Source organism: Struthio camelus, chromosome 4, assembly GCF_040807025.1.
Source record: "Struthio camelus isolate bStrCam1 chromosome 4, bStrCam1.hap1, whole genome shotgun sequence".
NCBI classification, from domain to species: Eukaryota; Metazoa; Chordata; class Aves; order Struthioniformes; family Struthionidae; genus Struthio; species Struthio camelus.
The window spans coordinates 14,609,827-14,637,297 of record NC_090945.1 but is presented as its reverse complement, the minus strand read 5'-3'; the positions used below and the strand labels follow the sequence as shown (position 1 = coordinate 14,637,297).

Sequence of the window (27,471 nt, the reverse complement as noted above, 5' to 3'; positions counted from 1 at the left end):
GGCACCCACCCACCAGCTGGTGTTATGAAGAAGAGCTGCATGGGTGGATAGAGATATGGCAGCTGTTGCAGAGGAGGGACTCCCCGCAGACTTGAAAAGCAATGGAAAACTACCAAGGGTTCCCCTCTAAACTCATGTTCATCTGGCGCCTAGGATATCCTCCAGTGAGAAAGTCCGATCAGGCTGTAGAAGAAATTGCTGTCATCCGAGCAGAAAGGCAGGATTTTTAATAAAGCTAAAACTCATTTCCTACTTCCTCCCTACTTCAAACAACTGAAATTGCCAACTTAAGTCTAAGCTTCTGTGCAAGAAAATCAAATAGCAGGACAAGGAAGGCTAGCCTGAAGGTTTAGCCTCTTCCGCTTCGGAACATTTTTTGCAGACAAATATGTGAGTTCCTTAATTAAATATATAGTATATACAGCTGAACTCTGAAAAGAAAAGACTGATTACTTAATCTGAATCTAACACATCCATTCTTTAAACTGCATGTAGTATACAGAAATACTACAAATAATAACAATTAAACAACTCTTCTGAATAAATATTTACCTTATTACACTTTTTTAAAAAGGGAGAAAGATGGATAGACGCATCAGGCATCCAACTGTACTTTTCCTTTTGTCTCGCCTGGTCTTTATCAGCATTTATACTACAGCCAGCCAGACATTACCTTCGCACAGTCAATTAATCAGGCTTGGAGCTAGTCCTAGGGGAAGGAAGGGATTTTGGGGGCTTTCACACTGCCATTCATTCTCCACCTCCTCACAGAAGGTGTGTCAGACACATCATCTCTAAATATACTGCCTCACGTACCCAAAACTATTACTCAAAAAAGCAGGGGCACACAAGATACAGAAATCCATTAATTTAGGTTCCTCTGAGGACTGCCTGAGTCTTAACTTCAATTTAGGAGAAAATTCAGACACATCCCCCGGCAGTTGAACCAAACGGCTGCAGACAAACGCCCATACTACCGAACATTTTACTTGGTGTGTGGTTATTCCTTGGAATTACTTTTCCAAAAAGAGATGAAAAAATAAATCTCTGAAAGTGACACGCACACAAAGCTACACCCAATATTTGCATAGTGTATTGTACCTACGGCAATAATTCTCAGTATATTTTGAAAGCTCTGTGAATCACTTGTGGTTTCCAAACACATTAGATACATATGACGCAGTTGCCAAAATTTCGTTAGGTTTTGATGTGGTCAACAGGGCTAGCCCACACCATTAAGACATCTGGAAAACGCGCATGGGTACTACTGCACCGCAGTTCCTCTTTTAAGTGATGACGTTATGAAGATACACGTACATACGAAGACAAACACCTAGATTTAGAATAACACAATGAGAATTTTGAGATTTCATGTTTCAGGGCAGAACTACAACGCCACAAATATACCTGCTGGTGAGAGAGCAGTTTGACAATAAAATATTTATATGCACATATGTACATTTATGTGTGTGTGTGGTGGGGAGAGTACATGCGCATGTGCACTTTGCAGCTTGACCTTAAAAACAGTCAGAAGGAGATGGAGATTTGTTGGTTTCCTAATGTGTTTGTTATCTGGCTTTTATTTTCCCAGCCTAGTGCTCCATTTTTAAGCGCATTTTAGGCTCACCAAATCTATTCCTCTTGTCACAGGAGCATATCAAGACCTGGCATGAGTCTGAAAAGCAATCAAAATTCATGTTAATTAATAAGACTGGGATTTAAATCTTGCTTTCTATGAGAAGATATAAAATGTGTTTACAAAGGAAAGCAAGTAATATCTCAATTTTACAACTGAGAACTGGGACAAAAGATGCTAAATGAAGTTTCTATGGTCAGTCAGCAGATCAGATGCAGAGTTCAAATTAGGAACTAAGCCTTTGTCCTCAGTCCTATCCACTGGATATTTTTTGGTTTGTTAAGCTTAAAAATAATTAGGCTTCGCCACTAAATATGACATGTGAAGATATAATTGATTGCTAACACATTTTTTCAAAATGTTTTTAAAATTTTCATCAGGAAATTAAATGCATAGAGATTGGTGTACAGTTAATTAAGAGAAAATGTCACTTAGAAAGAGCGTTGTTACAGGATAATGGTTTCCTGCTGATAGCGATATGCCAAGAATAAGATAAGTAAGACGGAGTAATTTATTAAGCAACAGCAGACTCCAGGCAGCGCGTTTCAGGAGGATTATATCACGCCTTGGGAGGTAATACAAGGAGCAAGGCTGAGAAGTCTGAGCGGCTTCAGCCATCCGAGAAGTATTATAATGACTTAGAAGTGCCAAGACTTGGAGTCTCTCTCATTGCTCTTATGAAATATAATTTAGGCAGGGCAAACAGCAAGATGTGCTCATTTACTGGGCATTATGAACATAACTGGCCATTAACGGCACGATCGGTATCCAGTCAAACCCTTCTGTTTGTGACTGGCCTTTTAATCCAATCAAAGCTTCAGGGGATAAAAACATGGCAAATCTGTGACGCTTCCTCATCATTTCTTTCATAACCTTGCTACAAGCAAGAGCATTAAGGTATCTGAACAAAAAAATACTTTTACAGGTAATACCTTAATTACCCGTTACCCTGTGGTCAAACCCTCTTTCTAAAACAACAATGAATGCTTGTTTTGTCGGAATCATCAAGAAGTGATTAAATCTTGAATGAGGCAGCAATTATAAAGACATTTCCTGTTACAGACAAAAAAATCGGCTGCCTGCTTCTCCTTCTCATAGACATTTCCAAGTGAAACAGTTAGAGCCTTGCCTCTTTCCCTAGGTAACACAAAATCCCAGCCATCCAAGTTCAGAAACACCCCCTCAGATCTTACAGAAAAAGTCAGAGAAAGTCAAATGAACTGTGTGGGATAAGAGATAGGCAAAGTCTTTCTGTTTTAGATTATACACAGAAAACTGCAATTTTCAATATAATTTCATTATTTTGTCTACATTCAGCTGAATTCCATTAAACTGAACAAGCCAGTCACTGTATTCTGAAGCAAAATCTAGGCTGCTCTCAAAAAAACACCACCACCACATCTTCCCTGGAACATTCCTTTATAAATTCTTGAAATAAAATATGCAGCATTTCACTTGTCTTAAAAAAAAAAAAGATCTATTATACAAAAAGGGTTGGGAGTAACTCTAAATCCTGAACTTCTGTTTCTTAAATCACTGTTTTTCTCTAATAATAGCGATAGCAGAGTACTCTCTAGATTATTTCCTAAAAAGAGCCCATAAAGTAGCAGGAAGTTAACAGAAAACCTTCAGGATAATAAACCAGGTCCTCAGCAAGTATAAATGGGCCCTGCAGTCATTCCAGTTTAAATCTGCTACATTTCTGGTCCAATTTACAGTCTGGGACCAATTCTTTGGTTCTTGCTTGTATGGCAGGTTTCCAACATTGGCATGTTCTAACAAGAGCAAGATTTGAGGGAAGAGCAACAACACCAGGGCTGAAGAGAAGGAAAAATGACTTTGTATAGAACAGGAGAAAACACAAAGAGCCCCAACCGGATAGATGAAGATGATGATGATAATAATAATGGGCTGTTGAGGAGCAATATCAATGGGAAGGAGCAGAAGCAGCAGGGCCAGCAGAGGCATCAATGATAGCAGAGAGGAAGGCCGTGGGAATGGTGAGCCCCAGCGGGGCTAGGGGACAGGGAGGGGAAAAACTGTGAGGAGTGGCTTGGGAAGCCAAAGGAGGGTGAGAGAGGGAACCCACAAAAGATAAAGCAACACCACCAAAAAGATCCTGTTGGCACTGAACTGAGAAGTAAGCCCTGAAAACATTTTCTCTCCAGCTGGATTTGGCAAAAGCTATTTCAGAAAATAACAAAACACGAAGCTTCTGTCACTCAGTTTTCTAAGATGAGCAAGTGGAAAAGGACAAATTCAGAAGCCATGACTAAATTCCAACTAACGGGAATCCTCCACAGTCTCAATCTATTAATTTGCTGCATCTTTAGACATGAATGAACAGCTCAAGGATAAAAGACATGTCTTACGAATTCTCATGCCTGGATGAGTAGCATGGAGTCACAAGTATTTGTTTCCAATACAATCCATAGCACTGCATGTCCAAGATGACTGAAAAGGCCCTGCCTTTGTAGCAGTCACAGAGTATTGTAGATCCATGCTTTACAGAGATGAGCTTCAATGGGTATATTCAGTAGTAAGACAAAGTATTCCAATGCACCGGCCATAGTTTGTTATTCAGAAGCATACAGTGTGAAGGATTTGAGTACAGACTAAACAAAAAACACTTGAGAGATTATACGCTTCTACAGGAATTGAGTCTCCCGAATAACATTTCTGCTCTTTCCTCAGAAGCGTCTCTTCTAATTAAAAAACATATGTATTTTATAGATTAAAAATGTATTAATACATACACACACATATCTGGAATGACTGAAAATAAAATTAAGAGGGCAATGTGGTTCCGAGAGAAAATATACTTCCTTATCACGGGGTTTCAAAAGTGGCACCCTAGGCTCACTCCAACACGGGGAAAAAAGAAACTGAAAGCAAAGTTCAAGAGACGAGTTTAGATGATGTAAGAAGCAGTGACACTAAATTATTCAAGCTAGCAGGTGAAGAGATACTCTGCTTAAATTTCATCTCTGAGGATTTGGCATAGGTATGCATACCACAAGCAAGCAGCAAGTCAAGCTGGGCTCATCCTGTCATCTTCTGAATCTCCTTTAGTAAAAATATTCTCCAGGCTAAATTTAAGTTTTAAGTTTCTGTGACACATGAAAGGGTAACAGATCTTCACATCACGTTTCACAGTCTACCTTTGAGAAAACAATTAAAAATACTTAAATTCTGCTACTGAGTGTGCCAGTGAATCACAGACATGCCTTAAAAACCACCAGACTGGTCTGTGCTGACTCTAACTTGCAGACAATGACATAGTATTTTTCTCTCTTTCAAAAACTGCAAAGCTTAAGATTTATTAATAGAATTTCATCAGACTATCAGAGAGCCACAGCTGACAGAAAATACGAACTGACACAGCAGACCAAAGCTATCTGTGTTTACTGCAGACTCTTTAGCTATTTCAGAAGAAACAAACCAAAGTCGCCCTTTAAGTTTCAAACAAAATAGGCTAGGCGGCTCCTTAAAGAATGATTTGTCTTTTTAGACAGAAGGCCTCTTTCCTCTTCAGACCTGTGGCAGATCCAGAGCCAGCCTCTGCGCTTGTGAACCTCTAGTCTACCTGAAGAAAGAAAAGACGATGCTAAAGCGCATTCGCTAGCCCCACACAAAGCATCCAGCGCTGTCAAAGCATCAGCACTCATAGGTTCGTGCCGCTTTGTTTCTCTCAGTGCCGAATATAAAAGCATCTTTGGCTGCACGCTTTGATAACAGAAATGAGTACCTTGTCGTGTTTTAAATCAACAGCTGAAAGACTTAAGTGAATCTGACAGTATTTGAAACGTCCCATGCGGCCGCACTTAAGATATGCCGATCACAATTAATGGCAACAGATTTGCTATTCCAAAACAAATAAAACCTGCAGATTTTCCTGCTGAATGAAGAGCTGATGAGCAAAAACAGAAGCAAAATTACCACAATAGCCAGTTAGCCTGTCAGTGGAAATTACTTTCATTTGTCTGTATTCACAAGGCTTGGTAAACAATAAAGGTTCAGCTAATACAGTTTTTGCTATATTCAAACTGAATGTGAAATACAGGATGGCATAGTAAATGAATCTCTTAACTTTTCCAGCGGATTTCTGAGGTCTTCGGAGTCTTTATGTTTAAATTGGTCTGCAAGCTTCATATTTTTTGGTATCAACCCTGTTAAACGCGTGTCATTTTTTCCTTCTAGCAAATTAAGGACTGTCCTTCTACTTGTCATTTGAAGGAGACGCATATCTATAGCTTCCTCTTACTCAACAGAAACAAAGTGAACATTTTAAATCATCCTAGTGGGTTTCAGGGAGTTGCGCTGAAAATCCACTCGGTGGGGCGGTAAGCTCTCTCTCTGTAAAGAAACGCCTCTCACCTTGCAAGTCTGTGATCTTCTTTTTCTCAGGTCCGTAACAGTTCTGGCGCTCCCAGCCTGCCATGTCCCACCAGCAGGTTTTACTAATACTGAGTCACGTCTCACGGCCCTCTTTCAATCAGTACAGGGAGCGGTTGCCAATCTCCTTGAGCAAACTCCTTTGCTTTTTCCAGTAAATTCGGCATTTCTGTCATCTGGTCTCACTTGTTTTCATCTCCTTTACTTCTTCCCCCTAAGCCTTACTTGGGCACTCTCTTTTACTGACATGCTAACTGCGCACCAGCGGAAGGTCTTCTTTGCAGGCTAGCGCTCCGGACTTGGGAAAAGTCAGGGCGCTGGGCAATACAGGCTTATTTAAAGAGACATAAAGCAAACAGTTCGGATAATTCATGAGACTTAAGTGACTGATTAATCTAGCTTTGCCTCCTTTAAACTTTTGCTAAGTAGTCTCCTGTAAAGCTTTTAGGGGCTAACGATGTTGGCAATACAGCAGGGACGATAAGGCTAATACCAAGCAATAACCTACATAAAATCACCTCTCATTCATGCAGTAAAGAAACTAATGCACAAGTTTTAATCTAGCAGGCAGACAGATGTAACAAGTCTAGCTCTGTAATGGACCAACTGCTCTTGCACAGTTGGATTCCCTAAACTGTTACACTGGGAATATTTTGGGCAGAAAGTAAACTTTAAAACCCACTCACATTCAAAAAAAGCTTGTAGCTCTTAGTTGGCTCTGAAGTCTTTGTATTCTTAAAAACAACAACAACAACAACAACAAACTCCTTTCAGTTTTCCTCAACTGACCATCCCTGCTCAGTGAAAATGGTAATTGCAAAAGTAAGGTCTCTAGGCTGCTGTGTTTAAAAAACACACTTCACCTCTTCTAGCATTTATCCACTTAAGGTTTTTGTTCTTTTTTGGGTGATGTTAATTTAGCTTTTGTTCCCTTCTAGGAGTTTTACACTTGATCTTCATAAGCACCTTGAGTTTTTATGGATGTCATCTGATGTTTCCAACAGGGAATAATGTAATTTTTAAATTATGAAATCTAGTCCTACATAAATACAATACTTTTATCTACAGGTTTTCAGCTGAACTCATGTTAAGATCTAAAAACTATGTTGGACTTTTCAGGCTGCAGTGGCCATGGCTTACTGTAGAGCAGATGCTCCACTAAATTACAAACATACATCTCTGCAGTGCCAGTATTGACTGTTGAATGATGACATGTATAAACACCAGAAGGTATTTGTTTTGTTTTATTGTAATTTGTCATTAGCTAAGTCTTTTTCATTCTCATATGGAATTGTATTTCTTATTCCATTTTGCATTACCACCCTAATTTGTACATCAGAATATTAAGAGATATATACCAAGCCAAGGTCTGTAGTCTGACACCTTTAGCATACATGGTTAAACCCCTGCCAGAAGAGGTAGACTGCGAAGGACTTGGGAATATAAACAGAACTGGGGAATAGCTTGGGTTAAACCACATGCTAGAGGGGATGGAGAAAGCACACAGGAAGGCCGGAGAAGCTTGGCTGAGTCTAAAAATTATATGGGAAAATTGAGATAAATCAGAAGAGGGAAGAAAGAATGCCAGACACAATAATAGTAAAACCATACAACACCAGTGACTGGTCTAAACTTAGCGCAAAAGCCAAATTGCAATATTTTCTGTCTGACTCTGAACATAGCACTCACATTAGCTATGAATAATTCCCAAGCAGATGATCAAAAATACTTTTTTCCAGTGCAATAAATCATCTTTCTATAATTAGACAATCACAATGTAATACAGGCTAGCACGTAGTGCTCCCAGACTTCTTGCGGTGCCCACGCCAGATCGCTGGATGCTAGAGCCGTAGAAACTGGATGACACCTGGCTTTCCTGCACTCCGAGTCCCCCGTGGGCTGCAGGAGGGCGGTGGGGAAGAGGAAGGTTATCTGCGGCAACAGGGATGATGTATGGGAGGCAGAGACCCCCTTTGCTTCTTACCTTGCTGCACAAAGGATCCGTACACGAACCACATGGAGTTGTAGAGCGTGGTGGAGGTCATGGATCCCATCTGAAGGCGCGGAGGGTTGAGCCAGTTCAAGAGGTAGACCAGCAGCCCGACTAGCAGCACCGTGCCAGCTATGCACGCCCACAGGGAGAGGTCGAATGGCGCCAAGCAGGCAAACATGTCCACGGTCTTCTCCGCCTTCCGAAGCAGCACGCCTACTGAATAGTCCATGTAACGAGTTGTGAAGTCCACCACGTTCTCCCGATCAGGGGTGATGGTTAAGGCAGAGATCCCTATGTCGGCTCTCTGAGGAAAGAGAGAGAGCGCAAATAACGCACATTAGTATGGGCTACGCAAAAGTTCTTTGCTCCACTTGGATTTATAGCAGCTAAATTTATCACGGAGAGGGAAATGCCAGCGCCGGTGTCTTAAGTGTGGTGGACATGAACTCAGAAACGTGACCAAGGGTTGAACAGAATAGCTGTACAATGTATCTTATGTTTCTGTGAGCAAACCTGGCTTGGCTGGACTCAGGCACATTAGCTCTCCAAGTTATTACTTTCCAAGAAATTACAAGGAAAATATTTCAAATACAGATAATAGCTGGAGGAAATCTACTTCTGGTCATTTTTCTTGGTCTGGCTTATTGAAGCCATCATTGTCACTGCAGCAAAAGGCAGACCTTGGGTATAGCATTTCTACTCAGAGGAAATTAGTTTCCTGCCAGAGCCACAAGATATCCAGCATTTTGATGACATGAGGATCCTGACAAAGGGCCACTGCATGACAAAGGGCATTTCAGTGGTCCTGGAGCTTTTGGGAGGCTTGAAATTCTGAATAATGTCAATGCTGGCTGTAGAGCATTAAGTGCAGAATAGCAAATTTTCCATACAGTTCTGTCACTACTAGATTTCTCTATATTCTCCTGCTAAACCATTCTTTTCTATGACAACCTGTCCCGCAGGTATCTTGGACTCACTTTGTTCCCTTTACATTTTTTTTGCAATTTAAACAATCCATTTAAGATGAGAAGGGGATGAATAACTTTCCTCGACCTAATCATTCTATTTCACAGCACGTCTGGGTATTAGGTCTCAAGAGACTTCAGTTGCAACTGCAGCAGGTGCTATTTTACTTTTCACACGTACAATTAGAACTGCAGTTAAAACAAGAAAAGGTGTTTAAAGCAGATGCATTAACACTATTGAAAAAGGTCCATATCCTGAATAAAAAGACTACAAATTCTAGATATTTTAATATGAAAAAGAGTATTTAAAATAGTTAAAGCTGCTACTAGTTCGATAAAATCCACTTCTGTTCAGACTAAAGCAGTAGGTGGTCTTTTGGAAGGGGGTGAGGAGAGAGAGAGAGAGCACAAATGCTTGAACTCTCAGTACTGTGTCAATTTTATTAACTCTCTTGAATTTCTTTCTTTCTGTCCAAAGGAGGTAGGGATTGCCACCTGCTTAGAAATGCAATGCGATACAATAAGAGGGAAGGTATGGCAGCTGAAACTCTGATTAGAATCAAATTTGCAGATCACAAGGGTTCTTCTAACATTACCTGTCAAATAAGCTACAGCCCCATGGTACAGACATTCTTCTGATCACAACACACTCAGACTTTGGTTTACATGATGTTACTTTAACTTTCTTTATCTGTATTAACAGTTCACTGGCTTGAGAAAATGGTCAAAGACAGTCAGAGGCCTGATGGTTTGGAAGAAAAGGTGCTTGAAAATATTGATTAGCCGAAAAGCCGTGAGTTAGAGCTTCAGCTTTAATTTGTGAGTTAGATCCTATAGGGTCTTAAGTGAAGCTGTGTTGATATACGCAGCTGAATGTGTGGCTTCATGATTCCACTTCATGCCTCCTCCTAATTTTTTGTGGATGATCATTAAACTGTTGTCTATGGGCAGCAGCAAAGTCAGAAATCTAACATCCAAGTAAAAATGTCATCAGAATTGCCCATGGGAGTATTTGGAAAACCATTTAAATCTCTATTCTCTGATTACAAAACTTCTAGCCAACAAATGACTTGAGTGACTCACAGTGTCTCGTAACAGCTAAGGCATAGATGCAGTGAACAGGTTGCAAATGAGTCATCATCCAAAATGTTTTCCACAAATTGTGAGTATAAACTGATCTTTTTAATAATTTACAAATCTAAAAGTCTATTTACAAATGCAAAAGTCCAATGCTCTACACTAATAGCTGTCAAACAGGACACTAAGGTTATATTTAATGAACACAGTTATTTTCTGAATGTATATTTGGTGTACGTCTAAAAGCGAAATGGGAACTCAGGGTTAAATGAGGACACATGGAACCACGGACTCTGCTAAGTTGTAGACTTGGCCCTTGCTGTTTGACTTTAACTAAGTTACTAACTACCAACAGATCAAAATAACATATTTCCCTACCTCTCTAGTTTATTGTGAGGTGCTATTCAAGTTATATTGGTAAGGTGTTTAAAGATCCTTCACTGAAAAGCAATACACACGACACAGTAAGGATATATTTAGCAAATAACAGATTACTGCAGGATTGATTGGCTATCAGTATTTTTTTTTTTTTTAAGAAAAACATATTTTTCCAAGAAATACACTGAAGGGCATTGCATGAAAAAGCACAGTATGTGGTATTTATGGAAACATTGCATCTATTTTATGGCCCCGCATAAGAGTCTCTCCACATTATGATCCCACCCTGGTTATCAGCCAGCTATGACAAAGGAACAACATTGCCCTAATGGAAACGTTCCATTTCCTTTGCCACGTCACAGCAACAACTGAGATATAATCCTGTCCTGTGATAAGAGACTGGTATTAAAGTCAAAAACGGAAAAGTGAGAGGTAAGCCCTGATTACTCAGTACTTTGGTGTTTAGCTTCGTTTTTAAAATTAAAGGATACATTGCACTATTACTAGATATTCTTACCTTATTAAACCAAATCACACGTGCCAGATTACTAGAAAACTGTTCCATGTAAAACCGGGGCCCTTAAATCATGTTGCCAGTACTAATACTGTAGAGAACTGTACTACCAGTTGGTACCCATGTATTTGCCAAAGCATTGCACTATAGTTCCTCCATTTTTAGCTGCAGTTATCTTTTATCATTAAAAATATTTTGTGTGAGTGGAAGAACAACTCTCAGTGATTCTTTTTCAACTCACACGTACTCAGTAATACATCATTCATGAAATGCATAACACTGAAATTCGAAGTCAACTCAAATTCCGGCATTTGCATTGGCTCCAGAATTTAATTAAGAGGATGGAGTCGGCATTCCTGTACACTGTAAAGTCCCCATGTTCTTGCCAAACAAGAAATTAACTAACTGTAATGATAAAATTTGACTTTTAGAGGCATTGAGCATCTACAGCTTCTATGGATTGCGTTGTGGACAGAGCACCGTTGGAGTTTTCAATGGAGCCATAGAAAAGCCTAGGCTTCACTTAATAGTTGATCCAGGGAAGGTTACTGTTCTTAATTATGTACAGAGTCTGTCAACTTACATCAAAATTGGAAAATGAAAAAATTAAATGCCTGTCATTAACATGTCAAACTGAATCAGAGAAGACATCAGTTTGAAGAAGTCAAGGATCACTTAATGCTTCTGAGACAGAAAGGCAAATGCATACAGTTATGTCAATATTTAAATGTAAAGCTGCCAATCTGAATTATAAACATGTAAAACTCTCCACTTACTAAGCTTTCACAGTGCCAAAATCAACCAGCTATCATCACCACAGATATCTGTTTAACAAACTTCTGATGAATGAAACTGTGAATCCCGATCAGCTGAAAAAAAGTAGAGGGCATTACTTTTCTTTACATGACCAGCTTATGAAGTTGCGTTAGCTAACAGCAGGTCTCCCAAGATCATTGTACAGCACTATTATCAGACTCAGAAAATACGAAATAAATGCCCAAATGGGTCTGACAGCATTGTTACCTATGTCACAGAATCAGCTAAGCAGCAACACGTAGAAATCTCCAAATGCCAAAACGCCCCTATACTATTCCTTAAGGAGGCACATCTACAAGTGATGTAAAGCAATCTTATGATGAGTCCTGTGGTCATGACCAAGAATCGTAGATTCACTTGTTTTCCTATAAATTGCTCCTGAGAGACTTTTCATTTTATCCCTTTTCACTGTTAAATCAAGCTTCACCAGATGCTGAAAGCAATAAACCACAGTCCTACACGGTATGCAGTTAGTAATATGGACATGCAAAAACTAATCACAGAGACACTTTTGCTCAAGTTAACTCACGTGCATCCAAATAATCCTCCGTTTCCTCAGCTATTATTTTCTCTTCTTTTTCTTCCCTGTACGCTTCCTTCCTTCTTTCCTATGCTACTCCCCTTAGGAAGATGCATCAAAAAGGAGCCTTGTAAGAGCCTTCTACTTTGTCTGCAGTTTCTCTTAGAAATGTTTACATGTGTTTTCAGCTTTCCTTCTCTCACTGACCAAAGTGGAATTAGGCAGCTGTTTTTAAGTCATGTGATTCTTAGTGGCTCTCAGTGGAAAAAGTCATGCCAACGGAGACAGTACAGCGAAATGTGGGAAATACAGCTGGTTTGCAGAAGAAAATGACCATCATATGGAAATCCTAACCTTTGCTGGAAGGCCTCCCCTCCCCTCTCAGAAGCGACACGAGCAGAAGTGTGTCCAGTTTACTCTAAAAGGAGAAGGAGTATGTAGCACGGGTGTAATTCTTGACAGTTAAAGAGGAGGAGGGAGGGAAAACTAACTACAAATGAGCTGCTTTGATTCTGGAAACACAGTGGGTTGATTCCAGTTCCCGTTTTAGCCACCAACAGGGACAGGCATACCTTGTCTTTGAAGAAGGAACACTGCAAACTTGACACAAACTTCAGTCTGCAAGGCTGGCTGTGGACCTAAGGCATGCGCTTTGCACCATCGGGCTTGCATGCTGCACCAGCAACACAAGCAACGAGAGCAGCCCAGGACTGCTCGCACCGACACCAGGATCTGCATCAGATCCCAAAGCACGGTGAGTCTGGTTAGTGCAGACAGCATAAATGGCTCTTTGAGTTCATTCTTCTTTACCTTTTGAGCTTGTGTTTCTCAGAAGATGCCGCACCTGACAGGCCCACACTCCGTTACAATGACATAGGAGCCTTCTGGGTTGGCCCCTGTGAAACGTACAGTCTAAAAGTGGTGTAAATCACGCAGAAAGAGGATACGGGCTACTGTTAACTCTCATGACAAAGAAAGAGCGCAGTTAAAACTTTCCTGGGAACATTGGAACTGCTGGGTCCTGTCTGATTCAGAAGAAATGAGAGATGGCTTCAAAATACACGGCTTTGCTTTGTTTAACGGAGAAATCATGTGCTTTCTACAGCAACTGCCATTTCACATGGTGGATCTTCTGTGGTGGCCACAGGTGACCTTCTCAATGAGATGCCCTCAGAAAGAGAAGGCAGCTATTTTCCATTACTCTTGAGCAGGACTTATCCTTTGTGGAAAAAAAAATACATTGTCCCCAACTCACTCCTGGCTCACCCACTAAGAGTGCTCCCTCTGTTTCTGAATTTCCTCCACATGTGGGCCAGACTATCATGTAAGCCTTGATTGGGAAAACAAGGAAACACTGTGTTTTGAACAGGTTAGACCTTTAATCTAAAACTATTCTCTGCTTCTTCGCTTCCCCTCACGAAGTTGCCAAGCAAATAGATATTTGAGTTCTGGGAGGAGAACTCAGTTCACAGTAAATAAGAAAGCAGCCTTTCAAGAACAGCTTGCACTTGGTAAGGGGTAGATATATACTGGCTGCTCGCCCAGAGGTTCTATTTTGCCTTTAGAGAGACAGAAAAAGAGAGAGAAGGACACAGTAAACCCTTACTGTTAATTACAGAAGGGCTAAGGAGCATCCTAAAAGACGATACGCTGCCATATTATCATGGAAACATTTTTTAAATTCCAAACGCAATTTTGTTAACTCTTTGTGCTTTCTAATTATACAGAAAGATTTCGTATCCATTAAGATTTATTTACAGCAAAATTGTAGCAGACTGATAGATTTGTTCCGCTCACTGCATCTAGTCAGATATTACTTACTATCTTAAGTGTATTACCAGAGTTATATGAGTCCCTGTCTAGTAAGGAGACAAGAATGATATATATGTTTTCCGGTGAACCATCTGATTTCACTAGTTATTTCTGCCTTATGCATCATTCACTTGAAGTAAGTAAAAAATGTTGCAGGCCTTCTCCCATCTCCAGGGTCATCCAGAATTAAGACCCTTCCAGTTTGTGTTATGTGGTGTCCTGAATCATTTGTTGAGAGTAGGGGGTTATATACATCAGATTTAGGGAGCAGAAAAACAGTTGAAGCAAAAATAAACAGTTGTGATGTTAGTTTAAAAACAAGATAAGGAATTTTTAGTTGTCAAATTTTAGAAAATGCAAAAAAATTTACTTCTCTAAATGACTCCAGCTTAGCCTGTATGATCCATTCCACTTTCTAATTTTACAAGGGCATAGGGACATGGCAAAGGCAGTTTATTATTTCAGTGTGCACATACAAACCATGCTGCGTGTACAGCATGGGTGGTTGTATTTAATTCCAACAGATTCTGTGCTGCTTAGGAATACAGAATAGGTTAAACTTATCACTAATTTTATTTTTCATGTCAATCATTGCTTCGTTTGCTTATAACTTGCAACCTTGGGTACATGAATTTTCAATTTGAAGGGCTCTTGAATTCCTGCATCCTTTCTTGGTCATTATGTTTAGTATTTGGCACATATTCTTTGGGGTGGTTTTTTTCTTAAGTTTTTTTCTTTACTGGAAGATCTGTTATCCAGTACTTAGTCATCTTTTAGCTCAAGTATTTATTAATTAGGTCCTATATCTGACTGCATTGCTCCTTATTCTTTGCTGTGATTGTCAATTAAATTCACCTTCCATAAACAACCAGTAAGTTATTTACTTGAATATCTATTGCTGTTATTTGTGGAAAAGCAATTGATGAAGGGCTCTATAGCTGTAAAAGCTGCACCTATCGCTGTAAAGGCTGCCTCTGCAGGTTAACTAAGAGCAAATAAAATACATAAGTTCACAGCATGAACGAGACATTAGCAGAGTACCATCTGCACAGCCCTTTCTTTCAGTCTCAAAGGGAGAACCTGAAAGCAGCTGATAAGATGTGAAGAGTGGGGAAAAAAAAGAAAGATAAGGCGCATTTGGTTTAATTTATTTATGATACAATATTGAACATTTAATGTAAAATTAAGTAAGCTAAAATGGTTTATTAATTACAGAATAGACAATATACTACTCTTGATTTATGCATTTGCATAAGTGTTATTATATATAAAACATTTTCTGTTGATTATATACTTCATGTATTCAGCACATCAACATTTTTCTAAGTGCTATACATTATTTATGCAATGTATCACTAATTACTGCAAGACCAATTTTTCCTCTTTAAAACAGCCTCTTCAACTCATTTGTGTCAGGTCTTGCCAAATTAATTAGGATGCTGAGCATCCCATTATTTGACTGGATTCAAATTTCATACTGCTGTACTTTGGTTGGAAAAAATAGACAGCCCTACTTCTTAAATAGTAACCAGAAGGCACTATTTTCAGCTTTTTCTTTATAGTCTGATGCATCTGGGCACACTATCAGATGCCTGCCAGCACAGGCAATGAACAAAACACTGTCAGTGAAACATTAAATATGTTATCAGCTGATGCAAATATGCTGTACCACATATCATTTCGCTTTATTACATAGATTTACTTGGTAAGTTATGAATAACCTTACCTTAAATACTAGTTCTCCTATCAATCCATTCCACGATCCATCATCCTGAGGACTTCCATACTTGTGATCTGGTGCAACATAAATTTCATATTTAAAGCCAAGGTAATTGGCCAAGGCTTCCAACACATCTATTGAGAAGCCCTGATATTTCTTTGGTTTTCCCAGAACATTTTCAGACACCATGACAAATGGCTCCTCCTAAATAGAAAAGAAAGGAGGCAACTGTTTTAATAACACAACTATTTATCACACTGAGTAAAATATGTGCTTTTTTTTTTTTCCAAAAGTAAAGGAAGAGCTATTTAAATGTGATTTATTCAAAACTTTCCAACAACACATTAACAGTGTCTCTTGCATTTTGCTGCAAGTTATTTTGTTATGCATTTATTCCAATAGAATTATTTCCTACTTTCTATAAGAAATTTTCATCTCTACTACATATTTCAGAGGTAAATCTCCCATTGTAACATTATAATTCTAAATGTTTTCAGTAATGCTTTGTTTTGCACTTATTTTCGGCATGACAGACACACTCATATGATGAGTTTCCATAAATATGAAGCATTCTACAGTGCTGCTGTTTTCCACTGACTGCATAACCACTGTATCAGACAAATCCAACTATTCATGTTTAAGGAAAGAAAAAAAATGGCTAAACCAGCCATACTTGAAAAAATGACATTTCTCTTGTCCTTCTGCTGTAATGCAAATATAATCTGGTTGACTTTATTTTAACTAATTTTGCCTTAAGAGCACCCATTTGATTAGTTTAGGGAGAATCAGTTATGTGACTAAAGCTCATCTTTAAGAACATGACTGGTGAATATTCAGTAAAAGAGGATACACTATACATAATAAAGGATACAAATAGACACCGAAGTCCAGAATCGGTTGATAAGACTTCACAGACAATACACTTTTCTTTTACTTTTTCTAAGTTCTGCGTTTTCTATATTTTATATTAATATACCTAATAACATTTTGAGAAAAAGATGATTTTTTGACTAATTTTCAATTTATTAACCCCCCTCTTTTTTCCTGTTGAGTATTTAATTTCTAAATTTTTCCTTCACTTTTTTTTTTTTAAAAGCAAAATAAAATCATGTTTCTGAGCACAAAAATATATTTACCGTAGAAGGAGCTCAGTTATGATCTTTTTTTGTTTTCTCTGAGAACCTAGCCTAATCTGATCTACCCAAATACAGCAAAAAAATCAAATCCCCAAGAAAAAACTTGAGGGCATTGTGACCTGAAGGTATTTTTTTGGAAATGTTATGCATTTATTTCCTTAAATCCTTTGCATGGTGCTGTAACTTATGACTTTATCAGAACAGTCTACTCAGAGCTGCAACAAGTGAGTTCTGTTGGCTACCGCGAACACACGAGACTCCTTCCTCCCCGTCTGCATAACCTGCAAGCATACACAGGAAAAAAAAGTTGCTTTTCTACAATATTTGTGGCCCAAACTGTAATCATGTCTCCAGAGGTAATTTTAGCTAGTGTTTAACGATATTTCCTATTACTGTATTACTCAGTTGTTTCAATGACTCTCAAGCCAAATGTGCTGTTCATAAATTCAAGCATGTTTTTATTTTTCTTAGTATACCGCTCTATATAAATAGGAGAAAGGTACTCAGAAGAAGCAAGTTTCATTTTTAAATGCTCAAGATAACATTCCTGAGGACAGCCACACATTGAGGTCAAAGAAACAGTCACGTAACCAGACTCTACCGGCAAAATGTTCTTTTCTGACTTCAGGGAAAAAACCCCCCGCCAAAACCAAACCAAACCTACCAACCAAACGAAACAGAACTGACAGGTCGACTGTCCAGCAAGATACTATTTCACAGTTGTCAGATGGATTTTTTTTTTCCTCCAAATTATCCAAGATCAGCCAAAAGGAATAAAATGGAGGACAGCACTGAACTTTTAAAGTCATTTTCCAGTGACTGGTTTCCAAGAACATTGAAGCAACTGAGACTTAGTTAATGAAAACCTCTCCCAAATGAAAACACCTTGTGATTTCAGATTTGCTAATCATTTGGATGAGAGATTCCCTACACATAAACTCAAACTACTGGAATAAATGAATGTTCCTACAAAAAGTTTGTAATTTATCAGTCTAAGCATATCGTGCACAAAATTCCAAAGGTTTGCTTGTACGAAGGGTATTTCAGAGGCTGATAATTTTCACATTAGAAAGGATTTCTTCTTATCACTTCTGAGTTATTAAAAAATAGTTGCTCAGAATCTGCATTTTTATTTTGTTAAAAAGCAACCGCTAATTTAAAATGCACAGTTTTTCACAGCTAATTTCAGTCTTTTATTAAGCTATGTAATATGCTTTGCTGTATAGAGATTAACCAAAAAACAATGTCCAGTGTGCTATATGGCTAATAAAATATAAAGGGTCAAATAGATTCATGCAAAGCAGTTAACACTCCTCAATTTCTATTGAATGCTAGAGCAGTAAAATATTTAAACACACTCCAAATGAAACAGAGCAAAAGAAATCCATCCCTACATTTCGTGTAATCATGTGCAATTCCCAGAAGGCATTGAAAGAGAAAAATATTTGTCTTCATTTTTCCCCCATAAATGCTGCAGGCAGAAACTATGCCGGTAGTCTTTATGTACTTTGGGAAGGTGTTTGGGGAGCTCCCAATAGAGAGAGATACATATCCCTACAATACGGATGCGAGAAATCATTATCTTCATCCTTGAGAAAGTAGAGATTTTGAAAAGAAAATATACAAAACAAAAAGAGTCAATACACTCCTCACCTACTCAACAGAAAAATAATGAGAATGAAAAATAGGCCTGTACAGGGTAGGTGGCAAAAAACTCACAAGATGACTAATGAGTTTGGAGGGGACAAACTTCACCTGGGTGCTGAAGCTTCCACTAGACTATGAAAAAATTGAAGAAAATCCTGATACACTGTCTCTCAGGAGCAAGTGGCAATTCAGACTATATAAGCAGATTTTTCTCTGGGAGGCTGTACTATCTCTACCCTTGGAGTTATTCAAACCTCACCCGGACAAGCAAGAAGTAAGGATAGAAGGTTTACTTATTTTCACACACATTAGTGGAAATCAGGTGATGACAGTGCAGAGCTTGGAGCAGTCTAGATTTAAGATTGGTGGTAAAAAAAAAATAAAATTGCATTTTCCTTTTTATTGCTTTTCCAACAAAATAAATAGCTGGCACCTTCTCCTATTTAGGACCAACGTTTTGCCATACACGCATAAAAGGAAGTAATACAAGGTTTTTAAGTCCTTTAAGAATCCGGGATTAAAAGTACAAAATATAATTCGTGTTTACTCTGATGAAATTCTCAGAGGCATGCCAATAATTTGGATGCAATTGTGTTGCTATAGGTTTGATCATATGAAGCAATCCTTTTATATCATTTATTAGGCCAACTAATAACATTAAAAATAAAAGGAGATGAGTTTTTGGGCAGAGACGACCTTCTTTAGGTTTAAAACAAAAGGAGCAATACTCAAGGTAAATACCAGAAAAGAACAATGATTCCAACTTAAACTTGATTATGTTAGCAATTAGACAATCCGAGAGAAACAACGGTTTGTAACTGGGCTACTGAGGGTGGTGATAAAGTCAAATGATAAATTCAGTTCTTAGAGGAGTGAGGCAGAGAGAAGGATTACTTGTGAAATGTTCAGGGACTAGTTACCTGGAGGCAGAAAAATACATTTCCTAAACCTGGAATCTATTCCGGATGATTTTTTGTATCCGGAAGAATAGTGACTTTAGATTCCACTCGTTGACAGTGTTTTTCTTTTTCTTTCTTTTTAGCTTTTCTATGAAAATTAAGATTGGGAGGTTCTGGTATTTCTGCATGATTTTTCTTTTTTGGATAAATGAGAGAAAAGCAGGAAGGAAAAGCATCATTCAAATCTTCAACAGGGCAATCTCACTAAACGCGCGCCAGGAAGGAAAGGTCACATTCAGTGGCCTGTTTACAGTGAGCTGGTGGTCCCAGCCCAGCTGCTAACGATTTGAGCTGCACACCACATCTTCAAGAGATCCTTTGAAGGAACGAGACAGCTTTTCTCTGTAACGAGTAGGGCAGATTCTGTGGCTTTAAGCTACTATATGGAGCCGTGATACATCGCTCTGTTACACACATTTATGAGACTGTTACGCTTGTTCTGCTGAAAAAAAAGGGCAAAAAAAGCCAGGGCCTTTCACAAACGTGACATTTTTAAACAGAAAAGCAAAAGCAAAAAAAAAAAACGCTTGGGATTATTCTCCAGCTTAGCTGAATCCCCTCTTCCCCTCAGCCAAGGGAAAACAACTTCCTAGCAAGGAGGCTATACAGGAATTAACAAGTGAACAAAAAGTTACTGGCTTTTGAGATCAGAGAAACCGATCTCTACTGGGATTTACAACACACGTCGGGGCTTGACTCTAAAATTGCAGATGGATGGCCTTCTGTGCTGCTTCTGTGTTTGGAAGAGCGTTCTGAAATTTGGTAATTAAATGGGTGATTAGAATTCATAAAACATATGAAAACGACCTCTGTGTCTACTCGTCAGAATTTTCTGAGCACACTAGGATATAATATTTTAATATTGGCTCCATGCATTCATTAGATGCAAGTCCACTTAGGAACCTAAATCTTCCCTTCTTCTCTAGCGCAGGTAGAAAGAGAGAGGGAAAAACTGAAACAAGAAATGAAGCTCATTTGTGCGTGAGATCATCCGTCTGTACTCAGCACCGGCTGTAAAAAAGGCACAGGAACATGAAATGATTCACGCAGACCAAGCAGGGCCTCAGCAAGCCCATGAAGAAAACATTCACTGTGACACTTTAAAATCTCCATCACCTGCATGTACTAAGAAACTGCTCCCACACGTGAAATTCGCTCTCATTATCGGATCTCTCCCCTTGCTTCCAGTGGCCGCTGGGTGACCAAGCACAGCCATTACAACCAACAAGAAGCACTAAGACGACTCATAAAGCACGACCAAAACATTTTCAAGCAGAGGATGCTACTGTCTTGTTGCTAGGCAAAAATCACCTTCTTTGTGACTTCCAAATTAAGCTCCCGCTTTTAAAGGTTAGCCATTTTGAATTTCTTTCCCCTAAAGATTTCAGTGAAACATTCAGCCCCAAAAAATTAATTTCCTCAAGTGCTGTATTGACCACTGTTTTGAGGATTACATCTGGCTAGGAGCAGCACAGCAGCTTGTTATTTTTAATTGAACAGCAATGTACGTTACTTTATGTTAGAATCAATGATCAAAATTTAATTGAAACATTTAACTTTCTCATTACAGTAATTCCCCCAGTAGCAATGGTTATAAAAATTGCTGCAAAACATAATACAATCCCCACTCCTTAACAACACTAAAACAAAGACGTAGGTTTCGAACCCAGAAAAACCCGAATGATTAACATACTACTCATTCAATACCCGATTGTGTCAAAGGGCTGTGTAATAATACCTGCTGCAAAGCCGCTGTTGTAGGACTCCCTGTTTTTCAGAGAGAGCGCGATTAGAAAGCCACTTGCACTAAGAGAAAACTCCCCTTGCCTACAACCGAGAGAGTCAAAGTCCTAGAAGCTGAAGACGGTGTGAACAGAAGGGGATTTTACATGTGGCCCTGATTTGCTACTGTCTTTATGCGTATGCTTAGTCTCTCCACTTTTGACGACGGTTTTGTTATCAACTTCAATAGCACACGTGCTTGTGCTTCAAGTTATACAGGTGAACACACAGTGCTTTAAACAGTGTTTTTTCCAGAAACGGAAGATCCGGCTGTTGCTTCTGCCTTTACTAGGCTGTTTGGACTAGTGCTGTTTAGAACAAACAAACAAACAGTGTAAAACAAAACAAAACATATCTCCTCTCTCTCTCCTGCAATGAGCCGAAGGTTTCTTTCAAAGTACTCTACAGCAATGGTCGATTAGCATGCAGCCAAGCTTTGCGTATTGATTTTAATTCACAATAACTTAATGCACCTAACAGCTCTTTCTGAGCCATTGTAGTTATATGATAGGAATATGGACTGAGATTGGAATCGATTAGAGTGTTTTCAAGTATGTCTGAACAGCTCAGTGCTAGCTTTAAAGTACCTAGCTCAGATACTGGAATTAGCAAAAGGATAGCATAGGTGCATTAACCTGGTGGAGAGATATATTACACTTCTTCCGCAGCCATGCTGGAGCTTCCATTCATAGCACTTAATGGTGATGCACTGTCACGCAGTTCACCTCCTCTTCTGTCTTGCATAGTGCAGAAGAGTAATTATAATCAGTCTAAGAACCTCTTTCTGTTTAAAAGCTAAATTTTCTGTTGTGCTCTGGTAGCTACATGAATTGCCCTGGAATGCAAATACGCCTGCAGAGCAGATGGACAAAGGGTCAGTAATAACACGAGAGCTAAGGAGTCCTGAGAGCTAGCCCATGACATACAGATGAGTTAGTTTAGTCCTACCAGCTTTTGCCTTGCACCCACCTTGCCTTAAAACCGCGGCCTCAGCTAGGTCCCAAAAGTTTTAAATTGCTCGATGCTCACCTCAGCTATTATACACACCTACCACTTTAGGAAAATGAATTAAAAATATTAATTGAAAATAAAAGCAGCTGGGTTCTCCAGCAGCCTCTGAGAGTAAAGCTTGTAAAATAAATGGATCACAGTAGGCACGTGTGGTATGAATAACTCTAAGGTTCCTGACCCACGTGTTTTAATATAAGCTAGGTAGCTCAAAGGGACATAAAACAGCTGTTAAACATAACCTATGCCCCACCTGTATCAATTCCTGTTTGGCCCTTGTACAGGGGTGAGTCGAGAAAGAGGAATGGAAAGGTAGGCTCTGCCTCCATTGAGAGAGATCGTTTTCTGTTATAATAATCATTATAATTATTAATATTTTGGGGAAACCTCATCGGAGTACAGTACCACTTGAGAAAATGCAAGCAGCGGTCGGGTTATTTTCAAACAGAAAACCAAATATGTATGCAAATGCTTGCAGAAAGGGGAAAAGGATTAAAGAAGGGAAGGGGAGGACTACGGGGAGGAGGCTACACCAAATGGAAATCTGGCAAAGCAAGGCACCAAGGCACACGCTGCCTCCGACGGGCACGTGTGGGTGCTAACTGCAGTGCTGAGTTATGAACACTGATGGATTGCAGGGGAATAGCTGACGCGGCTCCTGTCCCCATTTTATTCCTAGTAAAGCAGCCCGTAACAGGGCTGGAAACCCTTAGAAGAGTAGCTGGGCAGATGGCGGAGAGTAGGAGGCACTACAGGGATCTGATTTTATTCCACCTCTGTGGGTCGTTGTTCTTGAGGAGAGTGACAAAGAAACGCACAAAACCCGCCTCTTCTCTCTGTCCCTTTGCTGTAATGCTGCCAGTTTTCTCTGCAATTATATTAGACTCAGACTTTTCATTAAACACCCAGGTGTATTAAATACACTGATTCTGCACCAAGTGTGTTAAATACATGGATGCTGCACATAGTGACAGCCTGCACGCATGGGCGCAGAAATTAGTGCTGAAATATGGCCAATAAAATGACAGAGCCAAGGCTGTGGATCACTGGAAGGGACCACTGTCCCAGCTGACTAGCACAATACAGAAAGGCTTTGCTTAAATCAGTGTACGGCACTAATATGCCATTTGGAAGTTTGCACCCCTGCCGAAAGCTGTGATGGGATTACAGAGAGTAAAGAGATTTACAGAGAGTAAAGAGTAAGTTTTATATGTCAATAGTTTCTGAAATGTTGCATGGGAGCACAGACTAGAAAAGATGGTGGGCACTATCTGCCGTGCAGGGTAAGTGTGTCAAAAGGTGAAGAAGGAGAAAGACGTACCTTATTGTTCTCTTGACTGCTAACAATAATTAGAACCACCACGTAATGTGATTATTACCAACTTCTAACCTTAAAGTTTCTATCTATATGAGAGCATAAGCTAAAACCTAGGCAGGGCAGAGGAAAAAACTTTCTTAATGTGGAGCTAAAATCTCCCTTGCTTTCTAAGAATATCTGGCTCAACTTAAATCCGATTTCCTTGTCTTACTTTTTGAAATTAAAGTGTATTTGTGAAGGGCATGAGATACCATCATCAGCATCCTTAGAACTGCACTGAAAGTGCCTGTTTCTTACAACTAAATCATTCCTAACAAGTACATTCCTAAAATGAAATATTTACTTAAGCAGCAGCATAAAACGCATAGCAGCGAATATGGGGATAACAAGGCTCTTACAATTGCTGCACAGTATACACTTAAAAATACTTAGATATCTAAATTATCTGAGTTTTGACTAAAGTCTGTGATAAAACTTCCGTTCTTCCACGGGCAGAGTTTGGTCAACCCAAACTGCTTCTGCAAATCCCCTCCCTCGGTTTGTAAATCTCTGAGCACATTACTATGTCCTTTTATTCCAGTAATACCAATCTATGTTGTAAGGGTGAGGACGCATGCCTGGATAATTTTAACGCTGAGGATACTGTCAAGCAGTGAAGGGAACGGCTTGCTTTCAGCGCTTCCAACTGTTCTTTCCTACAGACAACATGTTGTTCAGGTTTAAATAACAGCATGTACACCCTAAGTAGTGCAGGCTTTTATTCTCTAATACTGAGCAGAGCTTAGCTTTCTTTTTTTTTCCTAGATATAGATAAAGTTGCATGGAAATGCAAGCTGGAAAGAATCTCCAAAACTTTCTTTGCTTTCTCCAAGGATAAACTTACTGGACTCACTCTGACAAATGTTAACCTACCTATTCTCAAACACCTCTGGTAAAGCAGAGGGGAATGTTTAATTATTCTTAGCATTAGTAATTATAATAGGCAATGCAAAATCTGAGACTATGAGCTAATCTTATAATTGGAAACATTTGCTGTAACAATATATTAATAGTTCGATTTTTCTTGAAAAGCTTAAGAAAACTTCTAACCAACCAAAGGACAATTGGTTCCAGTCTTAAATTTAAAGAAACAACAGCTTTCCGGGAGAGTAAAAAGCAATTCATATTGTCTGTGTATATCTCAAACCTTTTTAAAATCCTCTTCAAGTTAGGAGTGGGCAAAATATTATTTAAACCTGCAAAAGAGAATAACAAAATTTTTTAAATCTCAGAATTCCAGTTTCAGTAAACGCCCATCCAGACTCATGCCCTGAAATCTCAATTCAAGTTTCCACACTGGAAGATCAGCCCTGCGAAAAGACGTTCCAACACCAACTAGCTTTTCCATGCTCCCATACAAAGTCAGTCTCATCTTTTGTATCTCATACCAAATGACAACTTTCACGCCAACGACTAGGGTAGCTATGGAAAATAGTAACTAGTGAGCCTATTCTGTCATGCATCGGTGCTCCTGATGATTTCATTCTTTTGCCAATGAAATGAGCACATCTACTACTGTTGCTATAATTTATTGCCATTTCAATGAACATTTTTCTTGATGTGTTTGCCTATAAAAGATCCTTTCTTTCCAACTTACTTTCAAAGATGGACATGGACTGCCAAGAGGAAGAGAAAACAAAAGGCACAAGGATTTGTTGCTGCCTAGGGAATTATGCATTTTTCACCAATCAGCAATGAAATATTTTAAACTTTGGATATTTTGAAATATTCTACCTACAACATGCGGTGTATATTCCAAATATTACTGAATTATCATATATAGCGACTCTATAACTGACACTAGATAGTTTGGATAACATTATTAACAGTTTTTCTGCCATTCAAGCTCAGATGCATAAGTGGTCATCAGAGAAGGATCTATCCTTTATAGGTAAATTGGTAAAATATGCTTGCTTAAAACAAATACTACAACTAGTGAAGATTATCAAGTAATGGGTCTTACTTTACAACCTCCTACGGCAATTCTGCTGGAAATTCACTACAGTGCATGATTGTCCAATATGCCGATAATGTTTATACACAGAGCAACATGTAATTTGATATAACACATGCCTTAAAGGTTTTTTAAAAGATTTTAGGCAGTGGTGTGTAGAAAGCGCAGCCTGAGAGAACGAACAGAGAGGTACGCAAGTGCAAAGCACTCAACTGTGAATGTGAGAAAAGGGATCAGGACCACACGAGAAAAGTAAGGACAAAAAAACCCCACCAAAATCAAAGACAAGGGTTTAGCTGTTGAGGGAGCAGAATGGGAGGAAATGGAGGGGTCATTAGCCTTGAGACTCTAACGACTGTATACTGTTACAGAATATTTATTTGGTATTTCTTGAGGTATCCGATATGTAGTCTTGACTGCAGCTGCTCTTCATTTTACAGTCATTCACTGCTGCTTTCATCCTGCCATTTTTCCATCCTTTATCACTTCTGTTTGCTCCTCTGAGTATGCTTAAACACTGTCTCACTTCATCTCTTTTATGCCTTTCATTTTTCCAACCATTTTGAAACCAGCTCCAGCTTGGAAAGAACTTTTGTTACTTTGTTTAAACCAGGCTTGGAGGTCAAATCTCAAAGATAGTCTCAGCCGTTAAAACCGGGACTTAGCTTCATATCTTACTTTCCATCTTTTCTCTATCCGAGCGGTAAGTTCAGTAGAAAAGGGGACTGCAAGTGCAGACCAGCTGACAGCTTTTGTCCCTAAAGGTACTACTGTCTGCTTTAAGGTTTGTTTCTTTCTTAATCTCTATAACACACATGCTCATGCATTTTACGCCAACCATCAAAAATTAAACCATTTCACATACAGCAACATTTTCCTTGGTGCCAATTCTTCCTTTCTCTGCCATGCTTGTCTACCCTGCTGCAACCTCTTTCAGGATACCATTTCCCACAGCGCCCACCTGGGTCCAAGGTCACCCAAGCTCCCGTGGTCCACCCGGTTCTCTGCAGGTAATGCAAGTAATAACTAGGAAAACCAGCACACCTATGGACGTATCACAAAGCATAATTTAGTATCACTTGCTATTACTTCTCTTCTCTTCATCCTATTACTTCTCTTCTCTTCATCCTGCCTGCATTTTCAGATCAATCCAGATGTGAAAATACATGCCACCACTTGGTCACAACCCTAACAACTTCCATGCAAAGTCACAAGTATATTTCACACCATTAGGAAGTTATAATGTTTCAGAAAAGGCTCTGCACTTTTCAGCAAGGTGTTAATTCTTTGAAATAGACAACTTCAAGCTTTTATTCCTCCTTTTTCAAACAGTGACTTTTTTGGAAATATGATTTTGTGAATACCTGCTGGCCTATTCATTCTCAAACAGGCCAAATCTCATTCCATTCCTGATGGTTTACCATTCATATGAATAATTCATTAATTGCCGCTGCTGCTAAAATGATATTGTGAGACTATCTGCTGTATTCTATCTGCCTTTCAATAAAACTGAGCAGCTGAAAATGAGGGGGATAAACTGAAATAGCAAAGATGGGTATCCAGCTAAATTTGTACTTGGCCAATTGTTCATTCGAGACGCTCTGAATTTGTTTGGAGTTATTATGCTGACCTTTGACGGAGCTGTATTTCAGAATCTCAGAATATTCACCAGCAACTCACTTGAACTTAGAAGTAGCTTGTCAAACATGAAGCTCAGACTTTGGCTGCATGTGGAGCAGCAGTCCAAAGCGGAGCCAACAGATATTTAAGACAAAACAAACCTTTTTTAGAAGTGCAGAAAG

The 27,471-nt window shown here is 39.1% G+C and overlaps 1 protein-coding gene across 4 annotated transcripts in view; it reads right to left on the bottom strand.

Annotated features, from left to right (window-relative positions):
* GRID2 (glutamate ionotropic receptor delta type subunit 2) overlaps positions 1-27,471 on the bottom strand; it is a 718,520-nt gene that overhangs the window by 122,416 nt on the left and 568,633 nt on the right. For all 4 annotated transcript variants that reach the window (XR_011140833.1, XM_009674498.2, XM_068941563.1 and 1 more), the window contains exons 10-11: positions 15,833-16,030; positions 8,016-8,328 (exon numbers count right to left, since the gene is read on the bottom strand). Coding sequence is in view for 3 of the 4 variants with exons in the window: in XM_009674498.2 (XP_009672793.2) it covers positions 8,016-8,328; positions 15,833-16,030 (511 nt within the window). In the remaining variant the exon portion in view is untranslated. The remainder of the gene's footprint in view (positions 1-8,015; positions 8,329-15,832; positions 16,031-27,471) is intronic.